Source organism: Pipistrellus hanaki (genome assembly GCF_964339955.1).
Source record: "Pipistrellus hanaki genome assembly, chromosome: 5".
Lineage (NCBI taxonomy): Eukaryota > Metazoa > Chordata > Mammalia > Chiroptera > Vespertilionidae > Pipistrellus > Pipistrellus hanaki.
The window spans coordinates 31,375,867-31,398,570 of NC_140507.1; the positions used below are offsets into that span (position 1 = coordinate 31,375,867).

At 50.7% G+C, this 22,704-nt stretch overlaps 1 protein-coding gene across 1 annotated transcript in view; it reads right to left on the reverse strand.

The window, feature by feature from the left end:
* Nucleotides 1-17,028: 17,028 nt before the first annotated feature.
* The window catches only part of HSPA4 (heat shock protein family A (Hsp70) member 4), a 47,616-nt gene continuing 41,940 nt past the window's right edge, over nt 17,029-22,704 (reverse strand). The window contains exons 16-19 of the mRNA XM_084886590.1: nt 22,419-22,526; nt 19,355-19,474; nt 17,726-17,887; nt 17,029-17,273 (exon numbers count right to left, since the gene is read on the reverse strand). Coding sequence (XP_084742716.1) covers nt 17,070-17,273; nt 17,726-17,887; nt 19,355-19,474; nt 22,419-22,526 — 594 coding nt within the window. The 3' untranslated portion in view covers nt 17,029-17,069. The remainder of the gene's footprint in view (nt 17,274-17,725; nt 17,888-19,354; nt 19,475-22,418; nt 22,527-22,704) is intronic.

Here is a 22,704-nt window from a genome sequence, read left to right on the forward strand (position 1 = left end):
CTGGTCAGAGTGGAGGGCCAAGGAGGATGGAAATGAGGGGAGAGCATAAAGCCACGGGCATTAAGAATGGACTTGTCTGGCCCTGGCTGGGTGGTTAGGTTAGTTGGAGCGTCATCCTGTACACGAAAAAGTTTTCGGGTTCAATCCTCGGTCAGGACAAGTATGGGAGGCAACCGATGGGTCTCTCTCTCTCTCTCTCTCTCTCTCTCTCTCTCTCTCTCTCTCTCACTCACTTGAAACTGGACAACAAATGGTTTCTCTACTATTCTATTTCTGCCCCCTCACACTTCTCTCTCTCTAAAATCAATAAACATAACCTCAGGTGAAGATTTTTTAAAAAAGAATGGACTTGTCTTTACTAGAAAGAAACAACATTTTGGAGCTGGGAGTTGCTTAAAAGGTCTTGGCCCGAACCAGGAGTTGTTGGGGAAGAGAGTTAACCTGAAGATGGGCATTTTGAACAGAAAGCAGGGATATGAGCACTCGCTAGAAGATTCCGTCTCCAAGGACATACATGGGTATAGAGATCATTTAGGAAGTTCCCTGCATAACTCCTGGCTGGCGGTCCTGTTAAGAAAACCATCAGCAGAGCTGTTACTTTCCCTCCTCCCAAAATGCCTTGAGCGTTTTTTTAGGATGCTTAATTGTACTGAGACTGATTTCCTGGGACAAGGCGTGGGGTAGATAAACCCATCCAAGTACTTAGAGTGAGGAGAATGGGATTTGGTGGCTTTAATCCTAAAAATAAGAGGAAAAGGGCCTACAGGAAGGTTTGTGCGTTTTCTGAGGGAAGTGCTGCTGGTGACTGCACATGCCCACAGTTCCCCGGAGTGCAGAGCACACCGCGGTGTGCAGAGGGCCCCGCAGCCCTCCCGCACCCTGGCACGGGAGCCTCTCCAGGAACCCTGCGTGAAATCTAATTCAGTTAATGGTGGTGAGAGGGCTGCTGGTCACAATGATTAACGCCTTTGCTGATGCAGAAAATCTGGAACCTCAAAAGGCCAGACCTTCATGTCCTCCAGCCCCTCTCCCCCACCCAGTGCCTGGGCAGTGACCCAGCCTAGACCAAGATAGAAGAGTCTGTTTCCCGCCCCACTTCACACCCTCAGGGCCCATTCACTAGAAAGTTAAAGAAGTTCCCAGTCCAACACCATTCCTGCTTCTTCCGAAGAGTCATATTCAGGCCTACAAGCAGTCCTTTCTTCGAGACTCAGTTTACCCAAAGGAGCCCAGCTTTCCCTGTGGCCTCCTGGGACTGCTGCTGCTGAGACAGAATGGACTCTCAGAGAAAGCACCTTCTAAGGCCCATGCCGCATATGTGAGGGTTGTTATCACACTCCCCCCTGGGTCAGGCATAGGGTCCAAACAGAAATTCCTTTCCATCTCATCTCCCCTTTTCCATTAACTCAGAATACTTTCAACACCTTCTCCTCCCTCGTTTTCTCAACCATGCTCTCGGTTCCTTGATTATTTAGAAAGTCCTTTGAGGTCTTTATGGAAAGATGATTGACTTGTCATAAAGAATGCCCCACACACTTATGTCCTGGAAAAACCATCCTGCCACAAATCCACTCTATCCATCTATCTATCCACCCAACTGGCCTACCCCATGCAGACTCCCCCCAGCTCTGTGGCATCTTCCCCTCCCTGCACACATGTGAAGTGACATCCCTTTGGTTCTCAGTGGGAGAGTCAAAAGTCCCGGTAATTCCGTTTCTTCGGGAGCATATTGAAAGATTGCTTATTTTTGTTCTCTAGAAAATGAAGGCCATGGATCTTGCTTGTTATAGTACTCCGATGAGAAACAAATGATTCAGAAGGTGACAAGTTAAATCACTATTTTGTAATTTACGAAAACAAAACTAATACCCAAAGAAATATCTTCTCTGCCATTTTATAGCAATTTCACCATTAAACTGTCTTTGATTGCAATTCATAACAAGAAATAAAGAAAGGGAAAAGGTTGTCTTCAGCTCAGCCAAGAAATGTGTTCTTCTGAGCACTCACCACTTTCCCTGTAAGCAAAAACACTGACATCATTTCCAGAGTATCCAGCCCACCTGAAATCCTGAGTGGGAATGACCAGGGTCACGCTGAGTGGGCAAACCGTTTCATCCTCCTTCCTCCCCAGAGAAAGCCAAGTCCTCGTGTTCTTTGTGGAGATCGGCAGAGAGCCCTGGACTCGGGGGTCAGCGTCTTTGGCTTTCCAAGTCCAGGGGTTTTATGCTGAAGGGCTCTCGGCAGAGTGGGGTGCCAGCTCCCAGGTGGAAATGGACTCTGGGAGTGTCTAGGCATCAAGCCTCACAGATCCAAACAGAAACAGAGGCTGGCATCATTTACTATTATACTGTAATTGTAGAGCAACTAATGAAAGCTTAATGTCTTCTGATCAGAGTTTTGTGACAGTCTTTAATTAATACTTAATTTTTAAATGTATGGAATCATGCACCTTTGGAAACCTTTAATTACACATATTTACACGGGGAATAAAAATATGTCTAAAAAAAAAAAAAGAAATAGAGGCTGGCCACAGTCACAGAGGAACCTACCTTCTGTGCCCAGAAAATCCCCAGAGGCCAGCACCTCTGTCTGGGCTGCAGAACCTTAAGGTGAGCAGACCTACACCACCTGGGACAGACGGGAGGGGAGCTATGCACTGGGAAGCTAAGTCTCCTGACTTAGACACTCCCCTTAAGCCACCTCCCTCAGCCTATGGATTCTATGACCACGTGACTCTCAGACACCTATCTCCAGCCAGCTCCCCGCTCCCAGTACCAAATGGCACCTTGACATTTTCTCTCAGACATTTCAGCATCATTGCATTTAAAACTCCACCATTCATATCCAAGCTCGTGATTTTTTCCACCACACCCTACTGAAGGGACTGGCACCTTCCTCCTCCAGCCATCCCCCCGGGCAAGCCAGACGCCTGGGCGATACCTGCAGCACCTCCCCTTTCCTCATACCACGTGGCCAATCCCTCACCGAGTCCTTAACTACTCAGAGAAGCACACCTCCCGGCACCTCCACCTCCATCACCCTGGTCTGAGCCGCCGCTGAACCTCACCTCGCCATGTGCAGGCCTCTCCTGACTGGTTTCCTGACTTCCCTTCCGGCTCCTGAGCAATCCATTCTCCATCAGGAGCCAAGGTACGTCATTCTCTGCTCAAAGCGTTTAATGCTAGCCCGTGGCTCTTAGGATAAAGACTACATTTCCTTCACGGCCCTGCCTGGTCCGGTTCCTGCCTGCCTCTCCCATTCCATCTTGTGCCACTGCCCCTGGCTCTCCGCATTCAGCCTCCCTTTGGTCCCTTGGACTCACCTTGGCTCCTCCCACTGCAGGGCCCTTGCCCTCCATGCCCACCCCACCTTTCTTGCTTAATTACCTCAGGGTTATCGCTCAGGCCGCAGCTTAACCATGCCTTCCCGTGGTAGGAGGTCTTCCCCGCTGTGTGCATTTCCTTACGGCACTCAGCAGTTAACAGTAATGTTGTTGTGTGTCTGGTTGCTACATTTCTGGCCCCACTAGAATCTACACTCCATGAGGGCAGGGACAATTGAGTCTATGTCGCTCACCACCACACGTCCAGTGAATAATTACTGTACAAATGAACAATGAATAAAGACAAGATCCGGATTCCATTGCCATGGGCCGGCACCTTTCCTCCAGAACGAGAAGACAGGGTCCTCAGAACCAGAGGGCCTAGCCAAGGGGCTCACCAGGGCCTACAGCAGAGGAGAACACAACCGAGACGCCACCACGGTCCCTGGCCCAGCCTTTTAATGGACAAAAGAAAAATCACAAAGCACACCAGGGGCTGGGACCTGGTCCTCAGGAGCCAAGAGTCAGAGAAACTTGCCTGAATATGTGCAGACGGGAAAGAGCTTACATCCCTTTGCAAAACCTGTAGCATCAAAGCGCCCCCAGAGACTCGGACCTTCCAAACCTAAGTCCAGAGAGACAGATTTATGGGTCATTATTAAACTGCTGAGAAGAGTACAAACCAGGAGACCAGGAGACATAAATCAGACAAATGAGGCTGCGGCTGTCAGTAATGAGACACAGACACAGGCCGGCAGCACCTCAGTCTCAGGGATACCCGGCTCAGATGGGTGGGGGCAGGGAAGGGTCAGGGCCTGAGTTTCGCTCTCCCTCAACCCCAGCCAGACCCGCCTCGAACCCTCCGCCGGTGGACTTTAGGCAAAGGCAAGCAGAAACCGGCTCTGGGGCATCTCCGGGGAGTCAGCCTTGCAGAGCGAAGGAAGTGACACACCTGGCGGTTCTTGTGGGCGCACGTGGTGGCAAAGCCAGAGGGTTTGATGCCAAGTACACGAGAAGCCAGGAATGACAAGCTCGGGCTCATGGCCGGGAGGTTGGGGCATAGGTAGGACACGCGGTTTCATTTCCTCATCTGCCAGTGGGGCCCTGGCACCGCCTGGGCCTTTAAGGAGATGGGTAAGACGAAGCCTTACTGTGGATGGGAAACAGAGGGCTCAGGTGCCAAAGGGCCAGGGACAGCAGGGGGCCCGCCCAGGGTTGGGATGGGGCACGCAGGCTCGTTTCCGGGTGAGCACAAAGCCCCGGCTGCCAGGGAGGGCACTCCGAATCCAGCTGGCACACCAGCTGGCTCACGTTCCCTGCCATGCTGGCCGCTCCGCCACTCACTTCCCATTTGGTGCAAACATTGCCTTTCCCCTCCCAGACCTACGGCACCTGAAAGCTAATGGCCCCTCAGCTCCGGGCCAGGAGCGCTGAGGCTTTCTTCGGCCCTTTAGAGGTGGGGAGTCTGCTGGCCCCGCTCCTCCCCACTCCCTGTGCCCCCCACGGGCAGGGCTGCCTCCTCACTCACCCCCTCCGCAGACACTGCAGGGGCACTGGCCCAGAGAGGTCCGGGGCAGGGACAGGGTACAGAAAACGCTTCTTCCCAAGTGCACATAATCATATTAATAACCACAAAGTTCGCATTCCTCGAGCTGGACACTCACTAGCTGTGCTTCAGGTCATCTTTCCAACAACCCTAAGAGGTAGACGAGGTTCCGATGTCCTTCTGTGGGTGAAGAGACGGAGCCCCAGAGGGTAAGTGAGGTCGCCAAGGTCACCAGGCGGGAGGGGCAGGGTTGGAACTCGCCCTGTCTGGCTCACGCCTCGCCAAGAGGACCTTTTCCCAGCAAAGACCCCGGTGGGTCTGCCACATCGAATCCAATGAGCTCCTCTCACCTGACGGGTAAACAGTTAAGACTTTCTAGGGGCCAAGAGCGGGGCTAAGCATCTGTCACTTCCCGTTTAGCAAGCACAGGCAGTGTCACCCCCACAGCACAGAGCCGAGGGCCGAGGTCAGGGGCGGATTACAGGCACCTGCACAGCCTCTGGATCAGGCTGCCCATCACGTGTTTGTTGCTGGGACCCCGTGACCGTGAGGTGCTCCGGGCAGACCGGAGTCTGATTCCTCACCTCTCCCCGCAGGGAGACAGAGCAGTGCACTCAGGCTGGAGGAAAGCTGAGCCTCACTGGCCCAGGCGAGGAGCCACCCTCCCGGGATCCCCATGCCCAGAGGGACGGCTCTGCTTCCGGTCTCCAGGCAGGGCAGGCAGAGAGCTGTGCCGAGGCCAATGGGCCCAGAGAAAAGCCCCAGGCCAGGCAGTGTCTCCCCCACAGAGGACCTTAAACCCTGGAGCACGTGCCTGAAGGCCTGTCCGTTACCCTGGGAGCGCCCCGCAGATGAACAGAGAGGAAACGCTGAACCCATCCCAGGACATTGAGGACCACCCCACTCCGTCCCCTTGGATCCTCTACACCCAACCACACCTCACCTTTGCTCCTGCGGGTGGAGGAAGGGTCTGACCAAAGGACTAGGGATACCACTGACAGCCCAGAATGGACACCCAGGTGAGCCCGGAGGGCTGGACACGCCGGGGCAGTGCTCCCTCTCCCTGCCCAGGGGGCGCGGTGAGCCATTGGCAGCTCCTCCCTCTCCTGTGTGGCCTGCCTCTGCCATAGGAGGGAAGCCCTATGGAACCATGGGGGAAGCAGCCTTTCTGCCCACAGAACCCCACGCCCTCCGGTGTCCTGCGGACAGCCATCGGCTCCCCAACCGCCTCACCCCCGGTGCTCCTGCCCCACGTGGTGCTGGGCCTCACGTGCATTCTTTTTTTTTTTTTTTTAATATATATTTTATTGATTTTTTACAGAGAGGAAGGGAGAGGGACAGAGAGCCAGAAACATAGATGAGAGAGAAACGTCAACCAGCTGTCTCTTGCACAACCCCTACTGGGGATGTGCCCGCAACCAAGGTACATGCCCTTGACTGGAATTGAACCTGGGACCTTTCAGTCCGCAGACCGACGCTCCATCCACTGAGCCAAACCGGTTTGGGCTCAGGTGCGTCCTTGTGCATTCTCACAGTCAGCCCAGCAGGCAGGACTAGGGCTGCCCTCTCCTTCTGCAGATGAGGACATTGAGGCCCCGCAAGCTTCAATGCCTTGGCCAATCCCTCAGCTCGTGTGTGGAGGAGCCGAGGCCGAGGCCAGGCCTAGCCAAGCCTTTCACCTCCTCTCAGCCTCCAGGCTCCACCAGACATCTCTGCACCTTCTCCCCAGCGCCAGACCCCAGGGGGCATCAGGCTTTCCCTGGACTGCATCTTCCGGGCCTCTCCTCCCTCCGCCCCGGGCTCCCCAGGCGATGAGCTCCGAGGAAGTGCGGACAGGTAGGCCCACGCCCCGACACTTCCAGCTGCCCGCTGCTGTGTGGCCGCTCTGGACTCCCCAAATGTGTCCCAGTAAATCCCTGAGTATTTATAATAAAGCTGATGGGGCCTAGCCGATGGGGCCAGAACCAAAAGGAGCCAATTACCCAACACTCTCTGCTGTGATCTTAAAACGGATGTTTGCGAGGGCAACATTATGACTTGTGGCTGGGAAGTGCGGATACAGTCCCAGCCTTGCCTTTTACGGCTGCTCGTAAACGTTAAATGCGGCAGGTCTACCTCGGAAATGCAGCTGTTGCCTTTTGGCGCAGGTTTCTGAAGCCAAGGCCACGTGGGGGGGTGATGTCCTGGTGATTACTCTGCACAAAGCGAGGGAACCTGGCAGCAGGGACAGGCCACCCGGGCCCACCCCGGACCGCCCAGTCCTGGGGTGCAGGTCAAGGGTCCCCTGCCCCTGTCCTGTGGTTCCCACCCTTCCAGAACCCAGATGGGCCTGGCTCCTGGCACACTTATGCCGGGCCAGGGCGAGGCGGCTCCCGCACATTCGGTGTGATGTGCATGGAGGTCAGACCTGTGCTCTGGGGTTTCCCCGGGCCCCCCACAGTGAGGAGGGGCAACCAGTTCTGCTCATATGCCTTCTCACACAGCGGCCCACAGAGGAAGTGGAGTGTGAAGGCAGCGGGTGCAGAGAAGGGCGTCTGGGAAAGTGGAGCTCCCCTGCCCAGAGTTCTCAACAAAGTATCTGGGCATCTTAGCTCGAGCCCAGAGGCCCTTTCCGACAGGCCGGCCCCAGAAACCCTCAGCCAGCTCACCGTCTCTGAGCAGGAGCCACACAGGAAAAGGTACACAATGGCCGAGTTGTGTCCCCTCAAGAAAAATGCGTTGCCGTCCCACTACTTCAGGATGGAAATGGGGCCTTTATAGGGTTCGTCAAGGTAAAATGAGCTCACTAGGTGGGCCTAACCCAATATAACGGTGTTCTTATAAACAGAGGGAATCTGGACAGACAGCCCCACAAGTGTGGAGGCGCTGGAGGATGCCGCCCGGAGAGGCCTCAGCAGCCCTGCCCTTGCTCTCAGGAGCCAGCCCTGCCGGCCAGACCTGGATCTCACACTCCAGCCCCCGGGCCGGACTGGCAGGCGGCATGACCCCCTGGGGTTCTGTACTTCGTTACAGCGGCCATGGGGCACCGTGTTAGTAACCACGAAGCCAAGAACAGGGCATTTGGCACTTTTAGGGGCACGGTTTGCCCTTGGCCCATCCGAGGTCCGGGGCAGAGGTGGGTTCGCCCTCCCACGAGCTTCCTCCAGGCCCAGAGAGGGCCCTGGCGAGGGGTCCCCATGGCCCCCATTTTGGGTCAAGTTGCAAACTGGGCCATTTTGCCCAAATGCAGGCGAAAGGAAAGTGTGGTCACACCGAGTCGGTCTATGATGTAGGAAGGAAAGGCCCCAGAACAGCACTCGGGGGCCACCTCCAGAGCCTCCCACCAGCTCCTGAAACAACGCCCGGCCCGGGCCCCCCAGAGCACAGTGAGGGAGGAGGGGCATCCACCCACGTTTTCCCAGACAGCTCTGCATGGAGAGCACCTGTGGGTGCCCTGGGAGGAGGGCGGGCCAGACAGGAGACACGGAGCACCGCCCAGGGCAGACGGCCCCGTCCTCCTACTGGGAAGGCAACCCGTGATCCAGACGCCAGCTCTCCGCGCTGTTTCCTTGGCAACCAGGACAGGTGTACACTGATTTCCAACTTGCTTTAGGGAAGATGACCACTGAGGTTTCCACAGAAACATCAACCAAAGCCCATTTGTAGCCGGATGTTGGAGACCAGGGAGCCTGCTGAGCCAGGACGAGAGGCGGCAGCACGTCGGAGCGGGCGCTCTCAGAGCCCAGCCGCCTGGCCCCACTGTCACCTCCAACCTCCTCCCTCCTCAGGAGGGCCTCTCCTCCAGCAAACCCCAGCCCTTAGCGAAGGACCCCGAAACCCCCTGCTGTGAGGGCCAGGGACTGGAGGAGGCGGGGCTATGGAGAGAAGCCACGCCCTGACCGGGTTGTTCTGATCGAGGCTGCGGGGATGCCCACTCTGAACGCAGGCTCTCCCTCGACATGTGAAACCGTTTTTCCTAAAGAGCAGATCCCTCTGATTCTACTCCGAGCACACGAAACCCAGCTGGGCTCTTTTTTCACGTGACCCGACCCTCAGGATCACCCCCTCCTCCCCAGACCTCCCCTCCCACAAACAGAGGAATCGGCGTGCTGTGTCCCAGCTGAGCAACGCGCCATGGCCTCCCCTCCCGCAGCCAAGGCCCCGTGACGGGTATGGAAGCTACAGGGGATGCTGCTTGTACAGATGACTCGCCTGCACGTCCGTGTGTCCTCAGGGAGTGCCAGGCCTCAGCCCAGGCTCTGAGGCTGGGCTTGCAGCCGCAGGCAGCCCCACAGCGGTGGGACACCTACTGAGCTACCTGACCTCTCGTTCTGCTGGTCCAAGCAGGCCACACTCAGGCGGCGGCAGCACCCTGAGGGGCCGGCACAGCAGACCCGGGGCCAGCTCTCTGGGCCCGCACACACCCAGCTGTCCTGGAGCTGCAGGCACTGCTCCTCCCTCCTGTCACCTCTCACCACCGATTCCTCCTCTATTGAGCCTCCCAGGGGTCTATGTGGCCTTTCCCATAATCAGCCTTGTTCACCTTGACCTTGACCACCCCAGCTCTGAGGGTGTTTATCATCAATACAAGACCCCCGGCCCCCATATAACATAATGGCTGCACCGAGGGGCTGGGGTGGGCGTTTCACGTGCCACCACCCACTCACCCCCGTTCCCTGACCCCTGGCCCCTCTCTACCCCATGCTGTCCACCCCGAGCTGTCTGCCAGCCCCTCGCACTGTCCTCTCCTCTCGAGCGCCCTCACCAAACCCGCTCTGTACCGGCTCCCGGCGCCGCCGCCGCCCTCCATCCTGTCCCTCTGGGCTCCGGCTCACTCCCTCGGCTGCTCCCCGGCTTCCCTCCGGTGCTGACTGCGGATTGTCTGCTCACCTGCAGAACCCACGCAACTCAGAGCTCAGAAGACCGCCGGGCCTGTGGACAGCCGCACCCCGGGCCGGCAGAGCCCACTGGGGGCTCAGAGGAAGTCCGTGGACCGGACCCCAAGCTAACAAACGAGTCCGGGCTCCCCACCGGCTGCAGCCCCCGGGCCCCCGGCTGCCACAGCGCCCAGCGGAGGCCTCCACCCCGAACAGCCCATTCCCGGGAGGCGGGCACCCTCACCGGCACCAGATTGTCAGAGCCGTTTATTTTGCACACTCACATTAACGGGAAGCCATTTCATTAAGATGGTGCTGCTTGAGGAGTTTGTTCCAATTCAGGGCTTATGTTCAAAGTGTCCTTAAAAGCTGTGTGGAGCCGGCTAACGACCTGAGTCTGACTTACGCGGGAATTGGGAGCCGCGATGTCTCACCTGGGAGAGAGGCAGAGGCCCTTCCCTGAGCCTGTCGGGATCCCCTCCCAGCCTGGGCTCTGCTCCAGGAGGGGTGCGCCTGCCCGGAGGCTGTGAGCCGCATTAGAGAAGAAATTCAACCCAGCCGATGAGTCTCCCCCAGAGGAGCTCTCCGCCCGGCCAGGAGGTGGGCACTCAGAGGGAAGCCACAGGCCGGCCGGGGAGTGGCGCACCTGGAGAGGAGCGGAAGGCTGGGCCCGGAGAGGAGAGCACACGCTAGCGACTGCAGTCAGGGCAGGCGCACGGAGCCCGAGTCACCCAGGCTGGTATCAACTGGACGCAGTCAGTATTCGAAGAGACACGCAGAAATTCCGAACTTCGCATTTTCCTCTCTCCTGCTCCCCACAAACGTACTCCAGTCTCTCTCTCCACCTCCCCGCACCCCCCACAATCACCTTCACCAGCAGCTGTTTTCTTTATCCATCTCCAGCCTCATCTATTCCCCTTTACCCACAGCCTCATCCCCAGAACTAAAGCATCAGATCACCACCACCTGGGAGCTTGTTAGAAATGCAAATCCCAAACCGGCTGCAGAGCTGCATCAGAGCCTCTGCGTTTTAACCTGTGCTCCCGGGCCCTCCCGCAGGGGTTCAGAGGCAGTGAGACCCCGCTTTACCGAGAGGACAGCTCGGGCGCTGATCCACAGCAAGGTCCCTCCCGCTCCCCTGCACGTCAGCTCAGTCTCTTGCCCCCCTCTCCTGAGTCGGCATTACAGAAATCTGGAAAGCAGGCTGGCCAAGACAGAACTCGGGGGAAGGGGGGGGGGGGGGGGGGGCGGGAATGGCCGCAGACAGCCTTCCCTGAAGGAACGGGGGTGAAGGAGAAGGGGACCCTCATACACGGGGAACTTGTGTCTTTCCCGTCACCCAGAACTGGGATCACTACCATGAGGCAAGGAGACTAAACTCATGTCCGGGCTCATCCTGAAGCCGGTCCTAACCCCCTGCGGCAGACGCCCAGGACTCAGACGCCCACCCTCTGCAGAGGTCAGGCCAGTCCCTTCTGGGGCTGATGGGGGCGCACTGAGTCAAATCCACAGGAATGGCGGGACCTCTGGCACTGGTAAGGTGGATTCACGTGTCACTCCGGGGGCAGGAAGCAACACTTCCACCCACAGCCCTGCCCAGGGGCTGGTGCCCCGGCCCCAGGAGGTGCTCTGCTCCTTAGGCTGCCCATCAGCATTGTTCTTCAGGAGCCTGGGCTCCTGGCAGGAAAAGGACAAGAAAGGAAGTCCCTGCCCTACCCCATATCCCCACCTCCATGCCTGGGCCAGCTGTTCCTGGTGGGGCTTCACAGTATCTGTATCTTCTTGTCCGTCTTCTATAGCCACCAGCTAGTGTGATGGACAGGACTGGTGTGATAAAGAAACTGGGGCTCCTAGAGGTTTTTTAAGTCAAAATGTGGCCCATGATCCGTTACCACCTAGGAGCTCGTTAGAACTATAACCCCTTTAGCCCCACTCTGACCTCCTGAATCAGAATCTGCCTTTTAGCAAGGTCCCCTGCCGAGAGGGAGCAGCACTGGGCTGGATACTTAGCCACAACTGGGGTCAGTCCAATGTTCCTTTATAATAAATGATGCCACACTTTGAGTGATAAGGACCTACGGGTTTCCTAGCAAAAGCCCATAACAGAACCTCTGCTCTCTAGCTTGAGGCCTCTGTTAAACCACACTGCTGTTGCTTTTAGCTACCCTGAAGGAGAGATGGCCATCTGTGTTCTCCAAACTCTGGGACTCATCTTGGAGTTTTTACCAAGTAGGAACCGTGGCAAAGAAGAGCAACACCGCCCTCTGGTGGCAGCTTTGACACAGCCGCTCCGCTTGCACAGCGCGGTCAGACAGGCTGGATTCCAGGAGCCGGGGCTGCTCCAGAGTTCGCTATATTCAGAGGGGCTTGTTTGGAGGGCAAAAGCCCCATAATCTAGCCACGCAACTTCCCAAGTTAACATTCTTCAGAACAGCTGGAGCGGGGAGTCCAGGCTTTGCCATCTGCTTGCTCTGTGAGTTTTGCCTGCTGTGGCCCTTTCCTTATCCAGAAAGGAGTAGGACATGATCTCAAGTATAGTTCTACTGTTCTTCGCTGAAAACACTGCACTAATGTCTCACTGAGCACCTGCTCTACATTCTGTGCTCCACGCGGGCTGCAGGGGCAGCTGTGAGGTAGGCAGGCGAGATTTGGAACTGATTAGGGCCAGGATCGGTCACAGAGAAAAGGCCCGAGTCCTACCCCACACATCTCAGGAGCTGAGCCATTGAGGTGGTTTTCCAAGTGATTCCAGCTTTCTTTTCCTCAAGCATTAGCCAAGTCTTAACTGAATCGCAGACCAGTGTACTTTGAATTTTAAACTGTGTGTAGAAAAAAAACAATATACGTGGTGAGGAAGGACCTGCGCGCCTGTGATAAGAAAGGCATTTGAAGCGTTCTCTTTCCCTTCATTGATCCAGGACTCCAAATCTAACAGCCCGCCTGGCCGTGGGAGGATGTAAACCCGGACGTGACTAATGAAAATGGCCTCAATCTCAGCTCTCTAATATATTCTTTCAGTCTGGCAAACCCACAGAGGGCTTAGAAGTAAATATTTCTTCCCCCTGACCTTACAGAATTGCGCCAGACCCTCCCTCCTTGTGCCGAAACTGGAGTGACAAGGTCAGGATCAGCCTGGTTCTTTCCCTTGGATATTGGACACATCTGGAAAGCATTCTGACTTTTTTTTTTTTTTTTCCTCATCCTCTGAGGTTTTTCCTTCTCTGATCCCTGAGAAGCGTTCTGCCTGCTTTGCCCTGTAAGTGTTGCTCCTCCAACGTGGCCATTTTTTCCATCCTGCCTCCCAGGCTTCATCTCTACACTGATGGCACCTGCTCCGAGCAGCAGTCCCCACCTCACAGTGGACAAGGGCATTGAGGGCCCCGTCCCAGGGCTGCCCAGCCAGAGGTGCGGGAGAAACACTCAGGAAAGGAATGCGCTGGCAACTCCAAAACAGCCATGGTCTCTAGTAACCGATGGAACTACCCGCTGTGCACACAGGACAGTGGGCCCAGGATAGGCTGCCCAACCTCCTTCCTCCCAAGCTGATTCTTTTCAACCAGGCCACCCATCTTCAGTAAGTGCTCCCCTGGGCCTCAGGCACATCCCGAAGCCCTCCTCCCCGCTTCTAAAGCCACTGCCGCCTCACTCCCCAAACTCCCATCCTCCCTCAGTCATTCCCCTCTGGCAGCTTCTTGTTTCCTTCAAAGCTTCCACTTCCTCTTCCTGACACATCCAAAAATGACCCACCATTCACAGGCACATGGCCTGACCTCTGAAGCTTCCTCTCACACTCACCCGGGCCTTCAGGATCTCCACAGCCCACCTTGTAGGACCACCCCCATCCTATCCAGACTCCCACCAACCTCCGTGACTGCAACAGACCTGAAGCTCCACATATCTGTTATGTCTTGTGTTCCAGGTTTGAAACCCTAGAACGATTCCTTTAAAAATACAATTCTAGATTTTTAAACTTAGAATCCCAAAATACTGATTAGAAGAATACAAACAAGCAAAACATTTACAAACTTTCACCCACATCCTACCTTGGGAAAAAACCGTTTCATTTCGAAACATTTATTGTCGAGTTTTGCTTTTTATACAAATATCTCTTGGTCTTTCCAAACATGTGCATACTGTGGATTCTAATTTTTCTACTTTCCCCCTCTTCATTTGGCTCTTCCCCTCAAATATGCTTTTAGAAGTCCCACTACCTCCAACTTCCCCCAGGCCCATCTCATCTTGTACACATCACATGAACGTCCCTCAAACACTGTCACCCTCAGGCAGAAAGACTAAGGAACCCATGTGCCATGCCAGGACCCCATACCAGAAGCCCAGTCTCTCAGCCCTGACAAGAAGCACTTGAGCTGCTTAAAAGGCCTCTCAAAAGCCACTGGTCAGCCCAGCCAGCAATGGTTCAGTGGTTGAGCAGAGGTTACGGCTCAATTCCTGGTCAGGACACAAACCTAGGTTGTGGGCTCAATCCCATACGGAGCATGCAAAAGACAGCCGATAGATGATATTCTCGTCACTGATGTTTCTCCCCCCCCCCCCCCCTTCCTTTCTGAAAGTTCACATTGAGCGGAAGCTGCCCTGTCGAAGCCCTAGCTTTGCTTATAACACCCGCCTCCCCAGGGACATACAGGGACACTGGCACCTCTTTTGCGTAAACAGGACTGTTACTTTCCTTTTCACCCCAACACTCCTGTAAAAGGACTATGCTCTGGACGATGGCTAGCTGGCTGGTCCCAGGCTTCCCACTCCTCTGCCACGGAGGCCCAGGAGAAAACCCACCTTACTGCAGATGTGTTTCTGAAGGTGGCTGGCACAGGTCCTGCTGGTCAGCCCTGGCAGGTAAGCTCCTTCTAGTACAACCAGAGGATAGGACTGTAAGCTGCTGGACCCTTCCCCATCTAGGCTCCATGACTCGTAGTTAGGTTCTCTCCTCATGGCTCCATCCCTTCAACACTCACCACCCCACGTAAACACCAACACACGTGCACCTGTGTGCACACACCACACACACACACACACACACAGGGGTGGCAGCTGTTACTAGCACTCTCTGGGCCATGCTCTGTTCTTTAACAAGGCAGACCCCAGGGCTGGTGCTGACCTGAATGGGCCATAGCCCACCCTGACTATTGTCAAACCCTCAAAGGAAAGCCCAGTCACAGGAACAAGGGAGGAAGGATTCCTACGTCAGAGAACTGGGCCAAGGCTCAACACAGAATGAGCACATAAGAGCCGCTTCTACCCTCCCAGTGTGCTGTGCCTCAACTGCTCAGACTAGAGGTCTCTGACCAATTAGCTAAGAGGGGTTTTCACAATAAACACACGTGCACACGCACACACTCACTCTCTCTCCTCTCCATTATGAAATTAAGGAAGCCATTCCTTTAAGTGTAAGACAGGTTTCTTTTATTAATTTTCCCTAAACTTGTCTCATGTTTACTGAATGTTTTTCTTCGTGTAAGAACGTGACCTGGAGCTTTAACAAACCCATTTGGGTAACGCAACCTGAATAAATGCTTGTCTGCACATAAGTCATCAATCATCACTCTCTAGCCTGGCCGCCATGTAAATCAATTGGTCTTAAAGCCTATCTAAACAGAGAGCAAGCAGACCACATCATCTTATAGTTTCAACTTTAAACTTCAAATTTACTCCTATCCCGCCACCCACACCCTCCCCTACACACAATTTTTTTTTTTTTTTAATTAGAAATTGTCATTAAGGACTGAGTCAGTTGCAAAGAGTTGGCTTAATCCTGCAGCTAGCACTCAAAAGTAGCTTTTGGCCTCCCTCCCAGCAGGCCAGGTGGAACTCTGGAAGCATGACAGGTAGAGATGGGTCGAGGATGTTCTAAGGGGCCAGTTCCTGGCTCCTACTCATGCTTACACACCAACATAAACACTGTCACCTCCCCTCTCTCTAAGCAGTTTCTCTATAGCACTTGAGAAGTTAACACCCTAAAAGTTTTTTAGTGCACAGATGGACAGAATCTTATTCTAAATACACAAGGTAGATTATATTTCTAACATTAGGCCAAAATTAACAGAGAGACACTCTGTTATACAGAGTAACAATTATTACAATGATGTAAAATATAACCAACAAAGCTTACGGGTTTTTAGGGCGGGTACCAGCTCCGACCTCTGATTCAGGCTTTCCTTGGAGTTCCCCAAGTGCCTCACTCCTATCAACAATGCCCCCAAGGGCAGTCGCAGGAAATGCTTTGGTACTCCTGACAGTGGTTGCACAGCAAGAATGAGGTGTTGCTCGAGTCAAGCACCACACTTCTTTTTAACACTAATTTCAAAGTCACAGTACAACCCAGTGCATCTTAGTTTTTTGTATGATCTGTCAGCTGTCTAAAACATACAAATTGGCATATTCATGACAGATATTAACACTTAACACAGTGATTGTGAATGAGATTTTTTAAAATTTAACTCTGATCCTAGAACTTCAGATTATACCTCAAATTTACAAAACATCTCTCTGCTGAATGAGGAGGCCAGGATACAAATCTTTGCACCATAATTAATAAGAATCAATTCCTCAGGTGAATTTATCATGCTTATATCCAACAATACATCTAACCCAATTCTAAACTCCCAAAGAGAAAATTCTTTATAGACCTTTGACGCTTGGGATATTAGTGAAATACTTCAGGAACATAATTTCTAAGGGCTTCCAGGTCTAAAATCCTCAGTTAACTTGCTCCAGGTAAAGAGGTCTGCTTTCCCAGAGCAGCACATGGCATTTGTAATGGGAGCTCCTGTATTAGGGGCAGGACTATGAAAAGGGAGGGAGTTGAAGTGAAGCAGAATCGGGAAACTCAGAGCATACCTGTTATTCTATGTTAATCCATGCCATGCCATGCTCTAGCCCCACCCCCATCCCCACACCAGGTAGGGAGACCTTGTGGCAATCTCCACCACAGGTTTTTGAAGCGCAATTAGGGTTCCTGCCATGTATGTCTTAATAAAAAGTCTGCTTGATAGCCGGTTATAGTTTTTGCTATAGCTCAATTTCCCAAAACAAACGTATCTTTGTATAAGCATGATTTAAACATAAAGGGAGTGAGGCATAAGCTCGGTAAGCCTAACTGGTGTTTCTAAATAGTACCATTATGAAAAAGATAACAATGCACTTAATTTCTGTATGTAACTATTTAGAAGTCAAAATGCTCCATACACTACCAATATCCCTTCCCCTGAAACCCCCTAAAAACTGACTAAGAAATGTCCAGTATTGGATTGCTCTAGTTGATATTTAGAACAAAGCTGACAACTTAAAGCTTTATAATAGTCTGTTTTAATATAAACAATTGTTGGAATCAATCAATGTCCATTTCAGGAAGCTTCTTGTCTGAATCCGAAGGCACAGCTGTGTCTGTGCCCTGCTCAGCAGCCTGAGGGCCTGGGCTGTCTCCTTGTCCCTCTACTGGTCCGTTCTGCTCTGCATTTTTTTGCTCCTCTTTTGGAGGTTCCACTTTGGGTTTGGGCTTTGAAATTATAGGGTTACAGATACTGATCAGCTCCTAGAATGATAGAAAATTGTGGTTCCTTATAAAATAACAAATTTTATACATGCACATGAAATCCAAGTCCACCCTCCTCCCCTCAATCCCCAAATCAGAAGCTAAGATCCAATAATCAAGTTTTTTCCTAAATGTCCCTCTCTAAGGACTATCAATAAATAGCGAGGCCCTGGCTGGCGTGACTCAATGATTAGAGTGTCAGCCCATGTAACAAAGGGTCTCAGGTTCAATTCCCAGTCACTGGGATGGCCATGGTACAGGAGGCAACCAATGGATGTGTGTCTCTCACATCGATGTTTCTCTTGCTCCTCTGTCTCTCTCGCCTGCCCTCCCTCCTTTTCATTCTTCCTGAAAAAGCAATGGAAAAAATATCCTCAGGTGAGGACTGACCAAAAATAAAAATAACGAGGCTGTCAAGAAAAGACTATTTAAAATTTAAAAACATAAAATACCTTAATTTTAGCTTCAATGTCTTTTGCCTTGACAACTGGATCCATAGTCAGACTCTGCTTGTTCTGCAGATTCAGTTTCTTATTCATCCACTCCATGGCTTCATTTGTGCTTTTTTCCACCTTCATCACATCAGCAGCATCCAAATGGTCATACTGGTCCTCCTGCATCAGTCAACCAGACTGTGTCAAAGGATGACATTCCCCACCCACAAGTACATCAGTCTTTCAAGAAGTTATGATCTTTCCCAAAATAAAGCACATTAACACTCACAATCTAATATATATTCAATTCCTTAAAAATTCAAAAAAAGGAAGCCCTAGCCAGTTGGCTCAGTAGTTGGAGTGTCGTCCCCGAAGGGTGGCAGGTTTGATTATTCCAGCAAGGGCATGTACCTCAGTTTTGCAGGCTTCATCCCAGCCCCAGTCAGGGTGGGTGCAGGAGGCAATCAATCAATTGTGTCTCTCTCACATCGATGTTTCTCTCTCCCTATACATACCTTCCACTCTCTCTAAAAATCAATACAAAAAAAGTATCCTTGGGTAAAGATTAACAAAAAAATTTTCAAGAAAGGAAAAGTAAACCCAATTTTTAAAACATTCAAGAAGTAGATTTGGAGGTCAAAAACATACATAAGATTTAAATTAAAAGGTTTCAACAGTAAAAATAGCACATGCTCTACACAAAATCTTAAGATAATTTTACAATGCAAAAAAACTACATGTCATTCAATAAGACAGCAAAGACTTATGAATGCTTGTTAGGAACAAAAAAATAATAAATACAGTGTCTTAAAGTAGTCTTTTCAGAAGCAAAGTTTAAAAAAATGTTTTAATGAAAAAGCTTAATTTATCTCTAAAGCTTCTTACATGAACAATGCATTGAAAACCTGGAGTGCAGTGCAGTGGTCAGGAACCCAGCTCTGGAGTCAGACTTCAGGCCAGGTCCCAGCTCCCCATAACCCTGGGTGTTGCTTAAGGACACTGGGGCTTAAGTAAGTTAGAAATTGCCCTAGCTCCAAGTGGTTGTTGTCAACCTTCCCAATGCCGCAACCTTTAATACAGTTCCTCATGTTGTGGTGATCCCCAACCATAAAATTATTTTCGTTGCTACTTCATAACTGTAATTTTGCTACTGTTATGAATCATAATGTAAATATCTGTGTTTTCCGATGGTCTTAGGCGACCCTCCAACCTGTGGGTCTCAACCTGTAGAGCCTAAGACCATCGGAAAACTCAGGTATATGATGTATACTTCATTAATATATTAGCTCATTAAATCCACTTATAAACAGCAGTTTATTATTGAGATAGTCCTACATCTGCATAACAAGCCAAATTATATGCCTAATGGGTTCTCAGAAAGACCAGGATAGAACAGGTTAAGACACTTGTGAAGCATTTCACAACAAGAAAAGGAAATTAAAACAATATTGTTCAAGTCCAGATTCCACTTATTAAATGGCAAATCCTAGGGTTCTTAATATTCAATAAAATACTATTCACTAACAACTAAAAAGAAAACATTACTATTAAGTAGCAGTTAAAAAGAACAAGAGAAACACAATGTGAACGCCTCAAAGTTTAACTCTACCAAAACAACAGTAGGGAAGAGGAAAAAACAAAAGATACCTTGTTTTTGAAAGAGCTGATTACTTTCATATACTGTTGGATTTGTTTCCCTAGTTCTTCAAACAATTTTGGTCTTTCTTCAGATTCCTGGAATCTTGTCTTAATAGGCTGACCTAGATTCTTAATGAAAGAGAGAACATACAAATTCTTCATAGAGCAGCTTAAACTATCAGTAGCATTGTTCTACAACTAACAAAATTTGTTATGGATTAAAGTACATTTAATCTCCATGTGCCGTATATAAATTAAATATTTTCCCCCAGCCCACTGAAATAGACAGGGTTGGGGAAAAGTAGATTTATAGTTTATTCTTGCATTATTTTTTATTAATTACACTAAAGGCCCGGTGCACAAATTCGTGCACAGGTGAGGTCCCTTGGCCTGGCCAGCTGCAAGAAGGGATCATGGGAAGTTGACCGGCTGCTGGAGGTTGGCTGTGGGAGTGCACTGACCACCAGGGGGCAGCTCCTGTGTTGAGCGTCAGTCACCTGGTGGTCAGTGAGCTTCATAGCAACCTGTCGACCAGTTGTTTGGTCATAATGGTTGCTTAGGCTTTTATATATAGATTAGAGGCCTGATGCACGAAATTCATGCATGGGGGGGGGGGGGGTGTCCCTCAGCCCAGCCTGCACACTCTCCAATCTGGCACCCCTTGAGGGATGTCCAACTGCCCGTTTAGGTCTGATCCCAGTGGCCTAGGCAGTCAGACATCCCTCTCACAATCCAGGACTACTGGCTCTCACCCGCTTGCTCCTAACCACTTCTGCCTGCCAGCCTGATCACTCCCTAACCACTCAGCTGCCAGCCTGATTGATGCCTGACTGCTCCCCTGCAGGCCTGATTGCCCCTAACTGCCTTCCCTTGCTGACCTGGTCACCCCTAACTGTCCTCCCCTGCAGGACTGGTCACCCCCAACTGTCCTCCCCTGCTGGCCCAATCACCCCCAACTGCCCTCCCTTACCGGCAGGTCTCCCTCAATTGCTGTCCCCTGCTGGCCTTGTCATCCCTAACTGCCCTCCCTGCCAGCCTGGTTGCCCCCAACTGCCCTCCCCTGCAGGCCTGGTCACCCCTAACTGCTCTCCACTGCAGACCTGATGACCCTCAACTGCCCAGCCCTCCCTTTCAGGACTGGTCCCTCCCAACTGCCCTCCTCTGCTGGCCTGATTGCCCACAACTACCCTCCCCTGCTAGCCATCTTATGGTGGCCATCTTGTGTTCACATGGGACAGCCATCTTTGACCACATGGGGGTAGCCATTTTGTATGTTGGAGTGATGGTCAGTTTGCATAATACCTCTTTATTATATTAAATGAACAACTGTAAACCTTTCTGCCCCACCCTGTCTACTCAGGTTTGATAAGAGAATATACCTCAATACTGTTCCATGTGGAGCCACTATCATCTGAGCCCTAATTCTCAAAATACAGTGTGGAGATAATTAAATACTGGGTGCCTGGTGATAGTGACACACAACAATAAATATGAAGTACTGAAGCCAAAAGGAAAAATATTTTAGCCTGAATTTGATGAAGCCTCGTCTATCCATCAATGTATCCGATATTTAAACACCACAGAGATGAAAATCAGCAAAACCCAGACTGGGGACAAATCCAACAGGACAAATAATGCAGTTTTATCCAATTAAATAAGGGGAGGAATGATGGAAGGAGAACTACAGACACAGAGTTAACAGACAAATAAAAAAAATGTGTGGTACTCACTTGGATACTGACTCAAACAAATTAAAAACTGATGTGAAATAAGTGGGACTTGAAAACTGACTGAACGTATAGCTTAAGTTTACATTTTCTTTTAAATATATATTGAAATATTTTTGGATTAAATATAACATGCCAGACTTGCTTTAAATAGCAGGCAGAGGGAGCAGAAATGAAACAAAATTGACCATAAGTTGACATCGGTTGACGCTATTCTTCTCTCTTCATTCGTGTTTGAAATCCCCCATAACAAATAGTAAAACAAGCCGAAACCGGTTTGGCTCAGCGGTAGAGCGTCGGTCTGCAGACTGAGGAGTCCCAGGTTCGATTCCGGTCAAGGGCATGTACACTGGTTGTGGGCACATCCCTGGTAGGGGGTGTGCAGGAGGCAGCTGGTCGATGTTTCTCTCTTATCGACGTTTCTAGCTCTCTATCCCTCTCCCTTCCTCTCTGTAAAAAAATCAATAAAATATATTTATTTTTTTTTTAAAAAAGTAAAACAAAAAAACTCAACAGAAAGGATCTCACTGGATGCTCCTGCTATTCTTGCCAGGATGATAGGAAACTGCAGGCACCATATTTAAGCAACTCATTCCAGGTTAGTCACAATGGCCCAGTGTGACAAGAAACTAAGTAATCCAGAGAAATATATAAAGTCCCTGTGCATTTGTATCCTCTCCTAAACAAAGAACTCAATTTTAGATACTTCTTGGTACTTTAATCCTAAGCTTTACCATCAGATTTTTCAAATGAAAACCAGATGTTTTTTGTTTTACTGAGAGAACCAAAGTAATATACACAGCCCTGCCCTATATTGCCTTTAGAACAGGGACACGTCTTACTAGTCTTTGTATCTCTTGACACCAAAAATACATTCAGGTTCAATTCAATTAACATTTTAAGTCTAAACTCAGCGTTTTCAGAAAAAAATATTGTTACAAAAGTTCTAAAAGTGAGAAAGATAATGAACTAGCCCTAACTGGTTTGGCTTAGTGGATAGAGCCATCAGCCTGTGGACTGAAGGGTCCCAGTTTTGATTCCTGTCAAGGGCACATGCCCAAGCTGGGGGCTTGATCCCCAATAGGGGTGTGCAGGGGACAGCTGATCAACGATTCTCTCTCATCACTGATGTTTCTAGCTCTCTCTCCCGCTCCCTTCCTCTCTGAAATCAATAATAGTTTTTTTTAAAAAGAGAGAGATAATAGAACATAAATGATAAAGCATATAGTTCTTTAATCACTTTCAGCCTGTCTTCATTACTGTATCTAATTGGTCCCAATTTTGATTGCTCTCACTGAAAACTACAGTATGCGTTCAGGTCACTTCTACTTTCAAGAGTCACTTACTTTTAACTCAGCCAATTTATCGATGTAAACTTGCTTTGGCTGGTCTTCCCCATCCTCATACAACCAATTTTCAGTATCTTCTAGTTTCAAAGTAAAACTGTTACGATCCTAAAGATGAAGAAAATATTATAATTAGCTCAATTTTGATTCACCAATTTTGATTTCAACCATTTTGAAATCACTTTATTCACTAGTGTAATCACAGGCACAGACTGCAATTATATCTGAATTTTCTTTTTTTAAAAATATGAGGAGGCCCTGCCTGATGTGGGTCAGCCCACCCATG